At 39.8% G+C, this 16,412-nt stretch overlaps 1 protein-coding gene across 1 annotated transcript in view; it reads right to left on the bottom strand.

Moving 5' to 3' along the window:
* Positions 1-16,412, bottom strand: part of ATP8A2 (ATPase phospholipid transporting 8A2) — a 294,058-nt gene that overhangs the window by 233,909 nt on the left and 43,737 nt on the right. Inside the window, exons 18-22 of the mRNA XM_019474848.1 lie at positions 15,079-15,128; positions 12,850-12,919; positions 11,029-11,113; positions 9,611-9,750; positions 6,223-6,361 (exon numbers count right to left, since the gene is read on the bottom strand). Of these exons, the coding sequence (XP_019330393.1) occupies positions 6,223-6,361; positions 9,611-9,750; positions 11,029-11,113; positions 12,850-12,919; positions 15,079-15,128 (484 nt within the window). The remainder of the gene's footprint in view (positions 1-6,222; positions 6,362-9,610; positions 9,751-11,028; positions 11,114-12,849; positions 12,920-15,078; positions 15,129-16,412) is intronic.

Genomic DNA, 16,412 nt, shown 5'->3' with positions numbered 1-16,412 from the left:
ACTGCCATATAAGAGTAACATCCCAGTGATGAACCACTGCAAGACTGACAGATTCAAGGGCAGAACAGCATAGCCAATGTAAAAAGATTAAGTGTCTCTCTCCATATCTCACAACAGCAAGAGAACAACTGAGGCATTAATTTGTTTTCTGTGGGATACTTGGTTCCTTAGGAAGGCCACACTGGCTCATCAATTTGCAATGCAAATCATTTCCTCAGGCTACAGAGTTTTTATAATTGGATTATACCTACAAAACTTGCCCAAGGTTAACATGCCTGCATGAACAACTTCTGTCAAGAAAGCAAATCCCTCATCTTCCTTTGTGGAAGGCATGCTTATATCACATACCAGGCACTTTCAGGCAGCAGGTTTGATTAACTGCAGAAGTTTTGTTCCTTTTCCATTTTCACAGCTGTATGGAATATGAACATCACATGCAGCCTTGCAGATACATTATCATCTTATTTGTGTTAACAAGCTAAGGTTTACTTTCTGCTTTAGAGAACAATACAGAATGACATTGAACTCACACACACCTGTTGGGAAAAGGATGAAATATATTCTAACGAAGTGCAGCCTACAACATGAAAGCTTTGCAGATAGCCTCCGATTCTGCCTGTGAACAAGTCTTAGGTGGTAGTACAGAAATGAGTAATGAAGCTTCAACAGGTATAGACAAAACACTGACTTGGGGAAAAAACTCAGTTTGCCATTTTTAAAAGTCAGGTCCAGGCTGAAGAACCACTTCCTTATTTTTACTGAGGAGAAAAAGAGGCTGTTACAAACTTAAGTACTTCCCTCCATGTCAGGGTTATTCTTTCCCCAGGGAATGGCAACAGCTTTGTCCATTAGGCTGTTACAAATTCAGTATAACTACTTCAAAAGGATTTTCTAGTAGCATTTGATTGGAACAGCAGCTGCAATAACAGGCTGTAATTTCTAAACCACTGCTCACTATTTCATTTTACCTCTTTCAAAAGATGCCACTCGAGAAGTGGAGCTGGAAAAAAACACACCTGTGAAAAATAGAGTTGCTCTGCTGTGCATTTTGGAAGTCATGGAGTCAGAAGACCTAATCCTGCAATTGAGGTCATTTTGTGTCTTATCACATTAAACAGGAAGGAGATCAAGATTGGAATAGGAAGATAGAAGTCAAGCCTAACAACAGGTTATAGGAGATCTACACATTATGTAGAATTTCAGGACTATGAAGTTAAAATCTAGCACTAGTATAAAACAAAGTAACCGGCAACTGTAAAATAAGTGACATCTGTAGTCATATTTTAAAGTTTTTAATGGTTTTATAATAGTTTCATAATAGTTATTACTAGCAGTACTAACATGGCAAGCAAAAAATACACTAAGATCAGGGCATATTTTTGTCTATGCTTCTCAGTAGAATAAGATCAACTGCTGGTTCAAAGCCAAGTATAAAATGTCAATCCACACCTCTAAGTTGATATCTAGCTCTTTAATTTAAAAGTCTGAAAGTCCATGAAGCAGATGAATCAGGTACTTCTGGGACTTACTTCCCTTCAAGTGTCCTGGGAGAAAGATTGCTTGAACCAGAGTTCAGGATCATAGCCCACAGGCATATTCATCCCACAGGCATACAGAATCCAGCATCTGAGCCAAGAATGGTTATGCTCTGTGTTTAGAGAGGGCACATGTGCCCTGCTTAAACTTCGCATAGGGATACAGGCAAGGATGCTGACATTGCTTCCATTCTCTCAACTGAAAAATCATGGCTCACCATAACAGAAGTATTCGTACCTCTAAATTGGAGAGATATGGGTTTGATGGATGGACTGTTAGATGGATGAGGAATTGGCTGGATGGCCACATCCAAAGAGTTACAGTCAATGGCTCAACATCCAAGTGGAAACCCGTAATGAGTAGTGTCCCTCAGGGGTCAGCCTGGGACCAATACCCATTTAGTATCCTCATCCATGACAGACAGTGGGATTGAGTGCACCCTCAGCAAGTCTGCAGACAACACCAAGCTGAACAGTGCAGTTGATATGCTAGAGGGAAGGGATGCCATTCAGAGGGACCTTGATAGGCTTGAGGACTAGGCCTGTGAGAACCTCATGAAGTTCAACAAGGCCAAGTGCAAAGTCATAGAATCGTAGAATAGTTTGGGTTGGAAGGAACCTCTAAAGGTCATCTAGTCCAACCCCCCTGCCATGGGCAGGGACATCTTCAATTAGATCAGGTTGCTCAGAGCCCCATCCAACCTGACCTTTAATGTCCTGCATCTGTGTTGTGGCAATCCCAAATACCAGTCAGTACAGACTGGGCGATGAGAGCAGCCCTACTGAGAAGTACCTGGGGATACTGGTGGATAAAAAAATTGGACATAAGACCCCACCTGGAGTACTACATCCAGCTCTGGGGCCCCCAGCACAAGACAGACAGACCTGTTAGAGCAGGTCCAGAGGGCCACAAAAGTGATCAGAGGGCTGGAACATCTCTCCTGTGAAAAAAGGCTGAGAGATTTGGGGTTGTTCAGCCTGAAAAGGCTCCAGGGAGACCTTTCAATATATAAAGGGGGCTTATAAGAAAGACTGAGAAAGACTTTTTACCCATGCTGTAGTGACAGGACAAGGGGCAATGGTTTTAAACTGAAAGAGGGTGGGTTTAGACTGAACATAAGGAAGAGATCTTTTAAAATGAGGGTGGTGAGACACTGGAACAGGTTGCCCAGAGAAGCTGTGGATGCCCCATCACTGGAAGTGTTCAAGGTCAGGCTGGATAGGGCTTTGAGCAGACTTGATCTAGTGAAAGACATCCCTGCCCATGGCAGGAAGATTGGACTACATCTTCAAACGTCCCTTCCAACCCAAACCATTCTACGTTTCTATGATTGTAAGGCAGTGCTCACAGCTATGAATGCATACTCTAGGTAAGAGCACTTACCAATCCCCACAGTTGAGCTTCCTTGTTCAAGGGAGAGATGCAGTTCAGTAAACACCACACTCCCATTCCTAGAAAACAATCTGTTACTACAGAAGTTATTCGCTGGAAATACATCAGTTCTGATTTTCTGGGAGCCTGCTGAGCATCAGAATGGTAGTAAGTAGAAGTCTGCCGTGTTTGGGGTTTTTTTGCCTCACTGAAAGGCAAAGAAGATCCAGAGTCTGCAGATTGTTTTAAGAGAAGGATGAAGCTACAAGAACACTTAAGCCTTCTAGAGTTGTTTGCAGACACGGGCTCAGGACAGTTTCAGATGGTAAAAACTGAAGACCATATGTCATGCTCAAAGATGTTTCTGAACCAGGAACTCCTATTTTCTATAGGTAGAGAGTTCAAATGGTTGATTAGTATTAAAGCTTATCAGGAACACACTCCTCACCTGCAGCACTATCAGCTGACACATGGCTGAGTGGAAGGCATACAATCACCCCACAGCAAGGTCAATCATTACCCTTCAGAGAAGTCAAGAATGCAATCAAGAGACAACAGACACAAATTCTGAAGGCCAAAGATTCAAGAGGAAGCTGGAAGAACAAAGCACTCCAACTCCTTGGGGCAGCTGCCAAGAGCTCAAATATCCTTCAATACATATGCATAGCCATATAGCAAGCAAGAGTCCATAAGCATAATGAGAAAGTGAAAATACTTTTTACTCCCCAGATAGTATATTTACACCTGAAGCAAAGTGTACATGTGGATTGGGTTTTAAATTGAATGTTCATTAGTTTTAATAGGTTACATACAAAAACTGGAAGGGTGCCACATGTTTGTACTTTCAAGCCAACTTGAACATGAAGCTAATTAAGGTCCAGAGTTTTACTACCAAATTGTACACTGAAAGTGATAATTTAGAAGTTGTAAGGGAGATGCTTATTTTTTTCAAGTTGCTGTCATACAAAAAGTAACTTTTAGAGACAAGTTGGAGGTTAGTCTCCTTCACAGCCTCCAGAATAAGCAATTGCTGTAAAGCTCATATCCTTGTGTTCAGGCTAGCTGCTGTCAGTTAATATATCAACTTATTTCAGGTATTTATGCCAAAATCTGTAGCTACTTTTTTTTTTAATTTGTCAAAAGATGATGCTTCTCTCCTCTCAAGTTGACTACTGCTTTTAAAGAAAGCAAAATCTGCAGATAGTGATTCAAAACCAGAAAAGTAGACAATTGACTTAAATGCTAGTTAAGCCATCCACCTTATTTCTATAACTGTATCAGTTCAGCACGTTATTTCATCTCTTGGTACCAACTTCGACAAACAAAGATACATGAACCTTGATTCAGTTTTGATATGTAAACAAAAATTGTAGTCAGTCAAGCAGACTACATTCTGAAATTCCACTAAACCAACCAAAGCAGAAAAAAATAAAAAGTTGACAAAGAATAACAAATGCACAAAGTTTTGCTAAAGGTAACGTAAGTTCAGTTACAGAGCACCACAGTTCTGCCAGGAGGAGCCTGAAATACACCCAGACCCATCTACATGTAATCCTATGTATAAAAAGCTTCATTGGTCACATTCTTCTTATAGTTAGAGAATCCTGAAGTCAACATGGCCTTCAGAAGGCTAAAGAAATAGCTCCTTCAACAGAAGGCAACCTATGCTGTTAAGGATCCCCTTAAACTACACTTGTACATCTAAACAGACTAATTTGCACATCTGAATGAAATTGTGGATGGCACTTTACATGGGCACACTAGAGAGTGGAGATAAGCAGAGTGTTCTAGACTTAAGAAACAAGGTGAAAGCATCACTCAGTTTTGCGAGATGTCAGATCACCAGAGTGCCACTCTGCCTCTTTCCTTCTGCGGGCAGATTTACCAGTTACAGGGAGAAAAATCATCAAAAAGAATACAAGAGCATCATGGCACTATATTGCCAAGGATGCTGTATTTGGGAGATATGTGATGTTATGGGGCAGGGGGTGCTTATATCAAGATCTGTTCCCTTACTAAGTCTTTACTACTCAGTTAAGACCTGGATAGCCCTTCTCCTAGGAGGCTACTAGTGTTGTGTGAAGGGCTACGGCATGATGGCAGCATAGGTATAGCTCAAACCAGCATTTCAAGCACAGCAGCATTCTGTGACAGCACAAGGTATTGCTACCCAGGCTGCCCATCTTGCAAGCATCCACAGTGAGAAAGAGGCTGAAGGATTTGAGTACTTACTAGACCTACTCATGTGGCATATCCAATGCAAGACTAGCACAATAGCCGAAGTGCTACAGAGTACAACATCTAGTTGCTATAAGATTGAAATTATAATGTGCACCTCTAGTTCAGCCCAGCCTTACAGTAAAATCTTTGTTTGACAAATTACAAGTAGAGTTGGGTATATAGACTGATTTTATCAGATACATTTATGATCTAAAAGGAAACCTAACGTTTAAGGGCTGCTTCTAATAACGAACCTAAACTTAGTGCTAAAAACTCTCCAGTTTTATGCTGCAAAAACAGGTAGTCAGATAAACACCTATGTCTTAAGCAGGTTACCATTCTATTACATCAGTACCCAAGCACACCTGTCATGCTTAAATTTGTGCTTTTCACTCACATCATTGCAAGATTTTCTTTTGCATTACAAAGAATATACTTTGTACATCAACAAGTTTGAGACGAGGATATCCATATTGTGCCTTGATAAAACAACCCATATTAAACTGTCCATACACTCGACAGCAGCAACACACTTCCACTAACGATCATGACATACTTGACTAACAGGTGTGCCATAAGGTGACAGCAGGAGCAGTTATTCAAGCATCCACCTACTTTCACAGACAAGGTTTGCAAGAAGTTGTAAGCTATACACTTTGTATTACCATATTTCCCATCATATCCCAAACTCCATTAAAGTCTAGAAAAGGCAGTCAGTAAGAAAAGAAAAAAGCCGTTAAACAATTGATATAATGCACAGTATAACTGAAACATTACGGTCTGGTTGAGCTCTCCAGTTTCCATCAGAACACAGTTACCTATATTCACTCCATACAAGAATTGCACTTAACCAAGAGCAGAAGTGTCCCTTTTGCCTTAAAAAAAAAAAAACCCTGAACATAGCCCGACACTCAGAGCAAAGACTTCACTCCAAAACACCCACTTCTCCAAAATGAAGGCTACCACATGCCCATCTGCTACCAAGGAACCATTCTATAAAAAGCAGGCCTGTTTTTGTTTAAACCCCACACAGCAAATCTAGTATGTAATCTGCCACATATCAAACAAATTCAGCATAACCAGAAAGATGGATACCTATATTGAGAGCTGTTTCCTGTTTGTCCCCTGTCAGAATCCATATCTTAATTTCTGCCTTCATTAGTGTGGCTATTGTTTCTGGAACACCTGCTTGCAGGCGGTCTTCAATGGCTGTAGCTCCAAGAAGCAGTAAATCCTGGAAAAAAGAATTTGAGGGATTATTTTCTTAAGATAAACCTTTGTTTGGAACACACTCAAAAAGGAATTAAAGACAGCATGTTGCGCCTTATTGCTAATACAACATTTTGACAAGCAATATACACTACAGAAAGTTTCTGGTGTGGCTAGACTACTTCCTCTGCATACAATCCTCATTTCAAGAGGTACAGAATGGAACAGAGTGTGTCTGATCAGAAAGATGGCAATGGTTCAAGAGCAATTAATTGAAGTTATACAACTCCAGAGCTAGCCTATGGATGAACATATATACTAGAGCATTCACTAATCACCATAGCAACATGATGAGTGGTCACAGTTTATATATTTCTTAAGCTCGCAAAAAAAAAGTCACCTGGCATCACATCATTTAAACTAATTTCCCTCCCATAAAATGTACATACAGACTGGATACAATCACTCAAAGCAAAAATTGAAACTATTTATGGATATAATAATTACATTTATGTAATACAAGTGGTATGAACATTAATCAATCCAAGTATCTCTAGTCCACATACAGATGTCTGCCAGAAAAACATCTCATACAACAAACTTAATACTACAAGAGTTAGCCATAGTCTTAGGCAATTCTAAAGCAATTGCTTGAAGAGATTTGGCCATGTTACAGGGAAAAAAAAAGGTCAGGCAGACAAAAATACCCAAGAAACAAACCTTGTCAAAAGGCACACTCTACTCAGCAGAATTTTAACTTTAAAAGCATTTTAATGATTCCTTAGACATGTAAAGATGTTCAATTTAAATAAATTTATACAAATTGAGTTTAGTTATACTGTATCATTTCAGGAATTGCACAAAAAAAAGTAACAGCTTCTATTCTTTGTAGGGACTAAAATTATTCAAAACAAGTGAAAACAGATGAAGTGAACAGAAGTAGTTAGGAGAGCTGGTGTTGTTCAGCCTGGAGAAGACAAGGGCTACAGGGGGACCTTATTGTGGCCTTTCTACATATGAAGGGGGCTTATAAGAAAGATGGAGAAAGACTGTTTACCAAGGCCTGCAGTGACAGGACAAGGGGCAATGGTTTTAAATTGAAAGAGGGTAGATTTAGATTGAACATAAAGGATTTTTTTTTTTTAAATTACAATGAGGGTGCTGAGACACTGGAACAGGTTTCCCAGAGAAGTTGTGGATGCCCCATCACTGGAGGTGTTCAAGGTCAGGCTGGATAGAGTTTTGAGCAAACCTGATCTAGTGAAAGATGTCCCTGCCCATGGCAGGAAGATTGGACTACATCTTCAAACATCCCTTCCAACCCAAACCATTCTATGATTCTATGAAGAGGGCATTAGAGCAGCTCCGGCTTGTATGCATCTATACATGCATAAGGAACAGAAGGGGAAGTTGTTATTCATACAGACGTGTAGGCTGGCATTAGTTACGGGTCTTGATAAAGCTTGAGTTTTGTTATGAGATATTCAGCTGGTAAAGGTAGTAGAATCAACTCCCATAAGTCATTTGCTTCAGTACCCTATAGCCTCTTGATGAAACATTAGCCCTGCTGATGCTAACAACACTCGAAGGTTACAAATGCAATCCAAGTGTGCAACTGTAGATTGTCTTTTATTCCCCAAATCACTTATTAAGCAGTTAAACATGACAGCACAGGGATCAGCATGGCTGAGCTACCTGAGCAGGGGAGTGACTATTGCACCTGCTGAAGCCCTCTCAGCCAGTGTACAGGTGGAGAAGGTAACCAGTTCAAGTTTGTCTCCACACGTGCTCCTGTACTATGATCCAGTGACCTCAACACTCAGACTGACAAAGTAGCTCTCCCACTCTCATTTGAACGCTTAGATGAAAAAATCAGCCTGTTAAAATACATTATATTTTATGTTACAGCCACAAGCCAGTTTAGAAAGGAGTGACTACAGACCGGAGAATTTAACCTGGGAAATACCAGCACTAAGAAAAAAAAAAAAAGAATTTAAGCTTCAAGTGCAATTCCCTGCTCTCCTTGGTATGACCAGCAAGCAAACATTAACAGGAAAGGAACACAGTGGATGTTTCCTACCAGTATGGCACTAAGTCCAGAACTCCAATTCTACAACCCACTCATGGGTCCCCGTTTTTCAAGATATTAAATTGTGAAAAGAGGCAGAAGGTAGATGGCCAAAAATGATCTATGGTTTGAGAACACATTTTAAAGAGAATCAATCCATGTTCATTTTTCACCTCAGTGAAAACAGAAGAGTACAAGAGCACAGTGCAGGAAGCAGAAAGCTGAAAGGAGCTATGCAAACCTACAGAATCAAGGATTAGATAACCACACTGCTACTGACCAACCAACACAAAAGATGACTTTAGGTGTTAGTTTGAAAAGCAAGATCCAATCTTCAGCTATTAAAGAGTTAGAGTTTTTCTGTTGTGCTATGAAAGTTAGCTCCCATCCTAGTCTCAACCTCTTTCCCTCTTCTGCCCCAACTAACTTAAATAACCAACAGTGCTCTAAGTTGCATTGTTAATATTAATTAAAAAAAGAACTTGAAGTTCAAAGAGTGTTTTAAAGAAACCACTAAATAAAATGAGAATGAAATAACTGGAGCAAGGAGAAAAAGCATGAATAAGTGTAGGTGAGAAGTGGGACTACCAGCATTTCAGAAAGCAGTAAGACCAACAAGTATCACAGAAACACTGGCCTCTAGTGTCGACATTTTAACATTTCATTCAATGTGGTATTGGAGAGTTTCAAACTGGTTCTCTGACACCTACTTTCCCCTTCCAGAATTACGAGTTCCGCAATTTGTACGGAAAGCAGTTTTTCATCTTTTTTTCAGTCCATGCGACCACAGGCCCTGGTGAGCACTTTGTTTTGTCTACAGTGTCTACAACAGCCTTCAGAAAACCTGAACTGTGACTGCTGTATGAAAAGGAACAAGTTTCTCTTCATATACTAGTAGTGAGAACTTGGTGCAACACAACAATTTTATACATTATCTTTATCAAGTTACATCAACCCTACACAAGATAGCAAGATAAAAAGAACGTGAGAAAAGAGTTTGTAAGTAGCAATGACCTTTTATACATAAGTTAGTCTCAGATCTACGAACTAAAACTTGAGAGGTCTATGGACTGAACAGGTTGCCAAACCTTTTCAGTTTCTCATGAATGAAATTAAGTTTGTTTTACTGTATAAAGCCCAAATTCCATGGGAAAAGACACATATAAGGGAATCTGTATCTGATCATCAAAAAAGTACGCATCTTACCTTTTCAATGATCTCATAGCATTCCTCCAGCTTCTGAGTTCTGTCTTTCAGAACTGTACTGATTTCATTGTAGACATTCAACCACTCTCTGTAAGAGTTTTCTGACAGGTCTGCATAAGCAATGCACAAAGTCCTCAGACCTACAAAACAGAAGACAGCCATTACACACAGTAGAGTTACACTGAGTATCAGCAAATCATTAATGCCCTAATGAATGCTAAATTCTAACTCTCTCACTGGAGCCAACAGAAGCTTTTAACGCACACTTAAACTCTGGATTCCAGAACATCTCCCTGTACATTTTTAAAGCATTTGGATTTTCACAAATGTAAAACAAGAGTCTGGCTCATTTAGGTTACTAATGTTGGTGCAAATCAAAGGAGAGCCTAATGGGCACAAACTTCCCCCTAGTTTTCAGTATTGCAATCTAGTCATACTGGAGCAACAAAAGGGTCATCTTTAATCTTTTTAGTTCAAGTATGAAAGCAAGCTTGGCTTTCATTATTTTTAAAAAGATCAAATTAAACAAAGAACTGGCTACACACAGTGATTGGAGATATTAGTCAAACATACTGCACAGCCCATGTTTCCTTTTAGAAAGACTGTTTTCTCCTTCAGTGTATACACATAAAACTCACATTAAAAATGGGAGTTACACATGCACAAAAGAGTAGAGAATAGGGCCCACGAAGTATGAAAAACATTTTATTAGACCACTGACAAAAATTAACATACAGAAGTAATGTTTTTTTTTTCCTGGCATAAGTCAAGCAGAAAGGAGCGTGTGCCACAAAATACAAAAGTTTAGTTACTGAGAATGTAGGAGTCTGCAAAAAATATATATTTTTTTTAAAAAAGCTGAATAAATAGTGTTTTCAGATTTAAGGAGAAAACCACTGGTTCATGGTTTTACTATAATACAAATATTTTCTGCTACTGCAGAAGAGGGAACACCACCAAGTACTTCCCTGTGAATGGAGGTGTTACATCAGTCGTAAAGACCTTAGAGACCATTTCAGATCATCTTTGATGTCTTGGTCTTCCAGGCTTCTCAGCACGTTCAGGTTATCATTCTGCTTCATAAAGCCTGGGACTTTGTCATTTGACTTTCACACTGGCAAAAACACCTCTAACTCCAGTGTAATCGAGCTGTTCTGGGCAATAGAACTCATGCCCTTTCCCTTCATCATGGCCACAGAGAACCCCATCTTTCCCTTCCAAATTCCACTTCCCTACTGAAAGCACATAGAAGCAGGGCATAAACTGCCTTAGGCTTAAAGTTATCCTAGAGTTGTTAGTTTTCTGATTACACACCACTTCTTAATTTATCTTCATAACCATATTATTTGGTACTGCAAAGCTTAGACAATGCAGAACATGCTGCAAGTTGAATTCTCATGATATGCTGTTTCTCTTACCTTCTGTTGCGAAGTATTCAAGATGGCACAGTGTTTGCTCCATATACTGGGAATCTTTTGAAAGCCTCTCAAAAATTACATTATCCTATTAAAACCAAATTCATTACAACAGAGTGAGTCTACATATGAAGTTCCCATTTGTTTATTTACAAGCTAAAGTGACATAACCTGAGTAAATGTACTAATATCAGAACCCAAGGCTATATTTACAGGTAATGTATGTGGGTTTTAGAGACTCTGGTTTGAGTAAGTAATCTGGATTGTGCTCAGTGGCAGAGATACTGCATCCACTTTAAATAACAGGGACAGAAGCACACTCTGCCCTCCTCTTCTCTTTCTATACAGAGGTCCCCATTATTGGGCAGTACAGAACACTCCTTTCTGAATTACTAAGCGGATATATTGATTTTCAGATAATATAAGCACAGTCTTATTCAGTACACATTGTAGTCCCATACAGAAGAGCTTCTTGCAATACTTTCTAGAAAAGATTCCCATTGATGTTAAAAAATAGAAAGCAGAAACACTGAACAGGTTCTACTACAAAATTCTCTCAGAAATAGCCTTCCTCCTGCAGCAACTTTCTTCATCACTAAATAAAAGGACAATTTTAAAGGCACAGATAACAGCTAAAAATCAAAATGCAGCAGCACCATCACCTACATATCTAGAATGTCTGCATTGTATTCTGCAACTACCAGAAGCTGCTACATACATGTAAAATACACAAACCCTGCTCTTGCTCAGATATGTACTCTTCCAGCTAAGTAAACAGGCCTACATTTATCACTGATTAAAGATAGGCATACAAAACAAGTAATTTATGATGGATGTGACAGGATGGGAGATGACTATCAGAATGTGGAAGAGTTCACATAGAATAGACAGTTAACTTGTAGTTTAGATAAGTGGTGGATGCAGCAGAAGATACAAGACAAGACACCAGATCACACTACTTACTACAACCCTTTTGCTCTGTTAGACATCTGAGTCCACTCATACAGAAGATGACATGAAATTTTTTACTGTGAACTCTCCTGTTCTCCTTCCCTTCCAGTGCCATACTCCAAGAAACAGTGTGAACACAGGCGTGGTATGAGCAACAAGCAGTTGCAGATCTGTGTGATCCTACTAGGCATACAACTTTGAAATACTGCACAATGGCAGTGGGCTTAATCCACTCCCACCACACCAGCATGAAGCCAGCACATCTTTATCAAATGAGGGGAGTTAAACTGAAGCAACAGAGCAGTGCACCCAGACCTATATGTCAAGACAAATTCAAGTAAACCAGATCCTTACAGAAGTCAGAAATAGTTTTCCCTGTCGCAAAAAGCCACCTGCATGGGTTTCCATTGAAATTAGAACCACTCTCTGGCTGCGGCCAATGCTAGTTTTGCAGCCTTTGTACTTTGATAAGTTATTGCTCTTGTCAGTGATGACAGAAGCACAACATGGTGCAAGTCACGATGACAAATACCAGCAGGTGCAGAGATGCAAGAACCAGATCAAGAGCCAACCACTTGAGAACAGATTTAGACAGCAGCATTTAGTCTAGCTCCTGAACTGCTGCTGCACAGCTGGGTGAAATCCTGCCTTTGCATCAATAAAGGGTACTGCTCCCATTAGTTTCAGAATTTCAGCTGGGTAGTAGAAAGCAATCTTCCTGCCTGCAAAAAGAGCCAGAGAAGGAATGACACTTGGCCCTAAACAGAAAGCCAACAGGTATTATGTATGAGACATGAAATGCCAGCATCAGCCACAGCTGTTGAAACAATAACTGGTAGTGCTAGTTCTCCATTAGGTAGCATAATTACTTACAGCCCCTTTGCAGTAGAGACGTAGCTGTCCCGCTGGAGTTCGAACAATCACTGACATTCTCTTCCTGTTGCTATTGGAAGAAAAATATTTGCTTTTATTAGTCATAGTGATGACAATAAGTCCTCTTCTAGCCAGTGAATTCTCAGATGTGCTTAGTGCATCTGACATCAGGTGATATGTAACAGTAGTAACTTAAGACCCCACAATCCTTGACAGCAAGGATAAATACTAAATTGTCCATTTCCAGGTTCAGCCCTACAGCTCCCACCGGTGAGCACTAAACCAGAACAGACTTGAACCCAAATGTGAGCAAGAATTTGGAAAAAAGCAAGAAATCCTCTTGAAAGAAGGGGAGTCACATCTATTCCTAGCTTTTCGTTATTCCTCAAGCAAAATTGTTTTGGGGACTCAGGCTAGAAATGGAATCATTAAGGCTGAATGCATATTTATTATAAGGATAACAGACACTGAAATAACCACCCACTGACAAGGGCAGTTATTTAGCTTCCTAACTCAAAAGAATGCAGAAATGTCATAGAAAGGAATCACGATATAGACCAGCTCTTGGCCTCCCTATAGGTTCTTTATATTGGTCTAATCAGAGCTACATAGTTAGGATTATGTAGAACAAAGTCAGACCCTCCAAGCAGGGCTGCGTATCAAGACAGTCAAGTTTGGGATATTTTTTTAAAATAAAAGGTAAACACTAGCATACTGTACACAGATGTTTAACAAAGGAAGGTAGGCAAGGATATATATTTTTTTTAAAGATCAATTTTGGCATTTCACTTATCAATCTCTCTTTTAAAAAAGAGCCACTGAAAAAAAAAGCAGCTTGTAAGAGGCAGAGGCAAGCAAATCAACTCTCATCAAGAGAACCCTAAGAACACATGGTTTCATACTCAAACAAGTTATCTGTAACTATAATTCTTTTCCTTAGGAAAAGGAGAACTCGGAAGCATCCTCCTTCCTCATTCCCTTCCTGCCAATATGTACAAACAGATCAGAGTGTAGAGGAATCTTCCTCCTCTGACATTGCTCTTGGAAATTCTAGCCCCTTTTCAGGACTCAAGAGCCATGTGTAAGGAAGTAAGCTCTTGGCATGTATGATCAGACAAAACAATCCTTTCCGAGACTTTCTAAAGAAAGTCTGGAAGGACAGCAATTAGCTGTGCCCAGAATTTCTGCAAGTTAATGACACTGGGAAACTTCCTTGTGCTTTTTGAAATCTAATTATAGGAACTCCCTTCACTAGTCAAGTGGGAGATTGCTACACACAGGGAAGAGTTAAGACAGCTTTTTTTCTGCTGCATGCAGGCTACAGCTACTCCTGTCTACAGACACCAGGATACTGGTCAACTTGTCAGAAAGCCTAAAAGACTCTTCTAGTACCTTTTTAGATATTCCCACAAGTAGCCTAAGTAACTACATTCTGAATGAAAAGGGGAAACTAGTCAGGAGTAATCTTCAAAGCAAGCCAGGACACAAGAAAAGCTGCCTACGCAAATCTTCCCAGACTTTAGTTTTACATACTCCTTTAGAGCAGAACCAGCCAACTCAGAGGGCAGAAAACAAGACTTTAAGGCTTTAAGACACAGAAAGTATAAAAAACAGCAGAAAAGCCTGCTGACTAGCACCATCCAAACTGACAAAACTTTATCAAATGACAAAGAGAAAGCACCTTTTATCATCTCCAGTGATTCAGGGGCCCGATTCATCACACAAAGCTTCTTGCTACCCAAGCAGTGTCCATCCTAACTAGCCTGACAAGTTAGGAGTGCTTGCAAATCTAGTTTTTCATAGCTAGACTGGTTCTTAAAAATGGGCACCAAAAAGCCCTCTTGTAGATTCCACCTACTCAAAACCAAGTAATTTACAGAAGCACTATAAAAGTGCAATCTCAATCTCAAAGCATGCTCTTGAAGTAGACAAGTGACACACCAGGAAATCAGTGAGGCACAGAATGACACTTTCAGGGCAGCAACTTCTCAATAAGCCAACAGAGCTGGAGTGGCAGGGGAGAGCTTCATGCGCACATGCCAACAGCCACCAGTTTGTAAGAAGCTCTGTATTAGCCCTATATTGGAAACAAGAAGATGGAGGGGCAGGACAAAATTAAGGCAATTCAGCTTTTCTACTGCATCAGCTGAATCTTTTTATTCTCAATAATATATTTACAAAAATGGCTTTCTTGTTACCCTGCATTTAGTATATTAGAGGAAAACTTACCTGGAAAACTCCAGCACGTTAAGAATTTCAAAGGTTTTTTCCTTTCCCAGCTACAAAAGAAAGTATGTACTATAAGTATAATTTGCAGTACATTCTTACATGAAAGTTGGTTTAACACCTTTGTTTACACAGCCCAGTGTAAATAAAATGTGGTAATAGCTCCCTCTGCTGGTAAAAGTGTTGTAGAGCCCTATTTAATGAAGGTATTCTACTCTTACTTGAACATGTAATATTGTGGCATCCTCATTTACTATTTTTACACCAATTCAAGGAACTAGTATCTTACTCTGGGAGGATAAGCATGCTCTGAAAGTTAGTCTGCATATTTACTACATAACAGCTATCAACTAAGAGACATTACAAAATGTGAGCATTACTCCCAGTTAAAATAATCATGCCATCCAGATTTGGTATTACAAAAAACTTTGTCTAAACTGACTTAGTATTTCTTTTACTTGAGTTTACAAGCATATTAGATTTTTTTTCTGTGGCAAAAAATGGTTAACTGAGGAGTAATTCCTGTTATCACCAACAACTGTTTGCTAGGGTTGAGCATGAGCAACCTGAGGAAGGAAAAGGATTTAGAAATTACTTGTCTCTGCCATTCCTGTTGTACAAGAGATAGTAGGAGCAGCAGGAGTTACTGGAGTCTCAGAACTCCAGTAGTACTTGTAGCACGTGGTTAAAGAAAGGGCTGTAGCAAAAACTAATCGCAGTAGAGTTATGTCCTACAAGGCACATATCAATTCAGCAATATCCTCAAGGCCAAAAGCCATCTCCAACCCACATTACATGTACTGTCACAGATGTAGGCAATGAGGAGAGACAGGAACCTCTGGAGTGACAGCTTTTATTGCTGGCTATAGACTGACCATGCTCCCAGCTTGGCATGTATGAGGAGTATAAAACTAGGTCAGCTGGGCCTGGGTCTTCCTGCAGAGGAGAGAAGAGCCTAGATAACTCTAGATGACACTGCTCATCCTAAGCTCTTCCCCTTAAACTAAGCAGCAGTTTTCTGAGTAGTTGTAACAAGTTTGTGACAAGTCCTAGAAGGATATATGTTTTAAGTGCTTAGCTTGGCAGTGTACCAAGAAACTTGAAAGTGAATGCACCTGAGAGGAAGGACAAAAATACACCCGTTATTCTTAATAAGCACCCTACTATGTATTCCAGAGACCAAGTTCTCATCTTAGTTGCACCTGTGTAAATCTGAAGCCACTTTAGCTTAGACTGCAACTTAAGTCAGAATGTGGCCCCATGAGTTTGAGACTGCCTGTGTCAACTCTAATCCATTAACTACACACCCCTGCATACAGAGCTTGTTAAGCAGATAC

This window comes from Aptenodytes forsteri, unplaced genomic scaffold (genome assembly GCF_000699145.1).
Source record: "Aptenodytes forsteri isolate BGI_AS27 unplaced genomic scaffold, ASM69914v1 Scaffold155, whole genome shotgun sequence".
NCBI classification, from domain to species: domain Eukaryota; kingdom Metazoa; phylum Chordata; class Aves; order Sphenisciformes; family Spheniscidae; genus Aptenodytes; species Aptenodytes forsteri.
This window is presented reverse-complemented; position numbering and strand designations above follow the sequence as displayed.